This window comes from Octodon degus, unplaced genomic scaffold (assembly GCF_000260255.1).
Source record: "Octodon degus isolate 3935 unplaced genomic scaffold, OctDeg1.0 scaffold00416, whole genome shotgun sequence".
NCBI lineage: Eukaryota > Metazoa > Chordata > Mammalia > Rodentia > Octodontidae > Octodon > Octodon degus.
The window spans coordinates 167,740-170,638 of record NW_004524992.1 but is presented as its reverse complement, the minus strand read 5'-3'; the positions used below and the strand labels follow the sequence as shown (position 1 = coordinate 170,638).

Here is a 2,899-nt window from a genome sequence, read left to right as displayed (position 1 = left end):
AAGAATCAAATACAGAAACATAAAGAGGAAACACAATCTGTAAAAAACTCTCCAGTAAAAGAATTAATAACTTCTTCTAAAGAAGACATTGATAAAAAAAAATAGATGATATTTAAAAAAATGATGGATTCCTTGAATGAGCAATACGGGAAAGAAATAGATCACATGAAACAGAGTAAAAGAGATATAGAGGAACTAAAAATCTCAATCACAAGCTTGAAAAACCGTTTGAGTGAAAGTGAAGATAGAGTTTCAGATCTCGAAGATGCTGGTGCAGCTAGTGAAAAGGTAAGAAAAGATCTTTTAAAAACTAGGATGCAGAAGAAAATAATTCCTCACTTGTAAGACGATGCAAAGATGAACAATGTGAGACTAATAGGCATCAATGAGAATGAAGGAGTCAATACAAATGATACAAAAAGAATATGGGCAGAAGTAATAGCAGAAAACTTCCCAAATAAGAGGAAACAATCTGATACTCATGTAACTGAAGCATACAGAACTGAAAATAAATTCAGCCCAATTAAAAACACACCGAGACATATAATAGCCAAGATCCCAGAAATCCAACACAAGAATATCATATTGAAAGCCATGACAGAAAAGAAGCAGATCACATTCAAAGGAAAACCCATGAGAATTATGGCTGATTTCTCTTCACAAACCATGAAGGCAAGAAGAGCATGGAGCAGAATTCTTCAAGTCCTCTATGAAAACAAATTCCAACCCAGACTACTATACCTTGCAAAACTCTTTCAAGTTTGATGGAGAAGTGAATACTTTCATGACAAAGAACAACTAAAGAATTTCCTGATGGCAAAACCAACCCTACACAGACTACTAAAAGATATTCTTGAGAGGGACCAAAATGATCAGAACTCCAGCAACGAGAACAGAAGAAACCCTCTAAATAGAACAAACGCAAGAGAAAAAACGGCTAAAAAAAAGCGTTCAAATAACATGTCAATTGTAAGTCAACACATCTCAATTATAACCATCAATGTAAATGATTTTAATTCACCAATTAAGAGAAATAGATTGGCACAGTGGATTAGGAAACGAAACCCAACAATGTGTTGCATACAAGAAACACATTTAACTCATAAACTCATAGGCTGAAAGTCAAAGGATGGAAAACAATAGGAAAAAAAAACACTTCAGAAAAAAACAGGGGTAGCAATCTTGATCTCAGACAGTTTCAACTTCAAACCAAAAATGATCAAATGAAATAAAGAAGGCCACTATATACTATTTAGAGGAAAAATTCAAGACGAAGAAATAACAATCATAAATATGTATATGCACCAAACACAGGAGCATCCAACTATATAAGGCAAACCTTAATAGACATGAAAAATCTAATATCTAGCATTCAGCCGCGGAGTCGCTCTGCGCTCCCAGAATGCACCGGCAGTCCGCGGGAAACCAAAATGGCGAAGGGCTGTAGCGAAGTGGGCTGTGTTTGAGGCCGGTCGGTTGGCACCACTGAAGTGACTGAATGAGAGACTCTACAGGGGCAGGTAATTCACTGGTCCACAAGCGGTCTCCTTTACGTCGAAACCAAAAGACCCCAACGTCCTTGACCAAGCTGTCTTTACAGGATGGACAAAAAGCCAAAAAGCCAGCATGTAAATTTGAAGAGGGTCAGGATGTCCTAGCTAGATGGTCAGATGGCTTGTTTTATCTTGGAACTATCAAAAAGATAAACATATTAAAACAGAGCTGCTTCATCATATTTGAAGACAGTTCTAAATCCTGGGTTCTCTGGAAGGACATTCAAACAGATGGAATATTATGCAGCTATTAGAAGTTAAAATTTTGAAAACTGTGAAATACTTTTGATAGAAGAAATATTACATAGTGTTGATGAAAGGAAGCATCTCGTGGTGGAGAGAACATGGATTCTGGCACATCTGGGAGCCACTGGAAGTGGGGAAATGGTCTGTACAATATGTCAAGAAGACTATTCAGAAGCTCCCAATGAAATGGTTATATGTGATAAATGTGGACAAGGGTATCATCAGTTGTGTCATACACCTCACATTGATTCCAGTGTAATTGATTCAGATGAAAAATGGCTCTGTCGACAGTGTGTTTTTGCAACAACAACAAAGAGGGGTGGTGCACTTAAGAAAGGACCAAATGCCAAAGCATTGCAAGTCATGAAGCAGACATTACCTTATAGTGTGGCAGATCTTGAATGGGATGCAGGTCATAAAACCAATGTCCAGCAGTGTTACTGCTATTGTGGAGGCCCTGGAGACTGGTATTTAAAGATGCTACAGTGCTGCAAATGTAAGCAGTGGTTTCATGAAGCTTGTGTGCAATGCCTTCAGAAGCCAATGCTATTTGGAGATAGATTTTATACATTTATTTGCTCTGTCTGCAGTTCTGGACCAGAATACCTCAAACGTCTACCATTACAGTGGGTAGATATAGCACACCTATGCCTTTACAACCTAAGTGTTATTCACAAGAAGAAATATTTTGATTCTGAACTTGAGCTTATGACATATATTAATGAAAACTGGGATAGATTGCACCCTGGAGAGGGTCTCACTATGCAGTTTAGGCTGGCCTTGACCTCACTTCGTAGCCCAGGCTGGTCTCGAACTTGTGGTGATCCTCCTGCCTCAGCTTCTCGAGTGCTGGGATTATAGCTGGCAGACACACCAAAATCTGAAAGATATGAGCATGTTCTGGAGGCATTAAATGATTACAAGACCATGTTTATGTCTGGGAAAGAAATAAAGAAGAAGAAGCATTTGTTTGGGTTGCGAATTTGTGTTCCTCCTGTGCCACCAAATGTGGCTTTCAAAGCAGAGAAAGAACCTGAAGGAACATCCCATGAATTTAAAATTAAAGGCAGAAAGGCATCCAAACCTATATCTGATACAAG

The 2,899-nt window shown here is 38.3% G+C and overlaps 1 protein-coding gene across 1 annotated transcript in view; it reads left to right on the top strand.

Moving 5' to 3' along the window:
* Positions 1–1,492: 1,492 nt before the first annotated feature.
* LOC101572155 (metal-response element-binding transcription factor 2-like) overlaps positions 1,493–2,899 on the top strand; it is a 2,387-nt gene continuing 980 nt past the window's right edge. The window contains exons 1-2 of the mRNA XM_023708617.1: positions 1,493–2,552; positions 2,661–2,897. Of these exons, the coding sequence (XP_023564385.1) occupies positions 1,938–2,552; positions 2,661–2,897 (852 nt within the window). The 5' untranslated portion in view covers positions 1,493–1,937. The remainder of the gene's footprint in view (positions 2,553–2,660; positions 2,898–2,899) is intronic.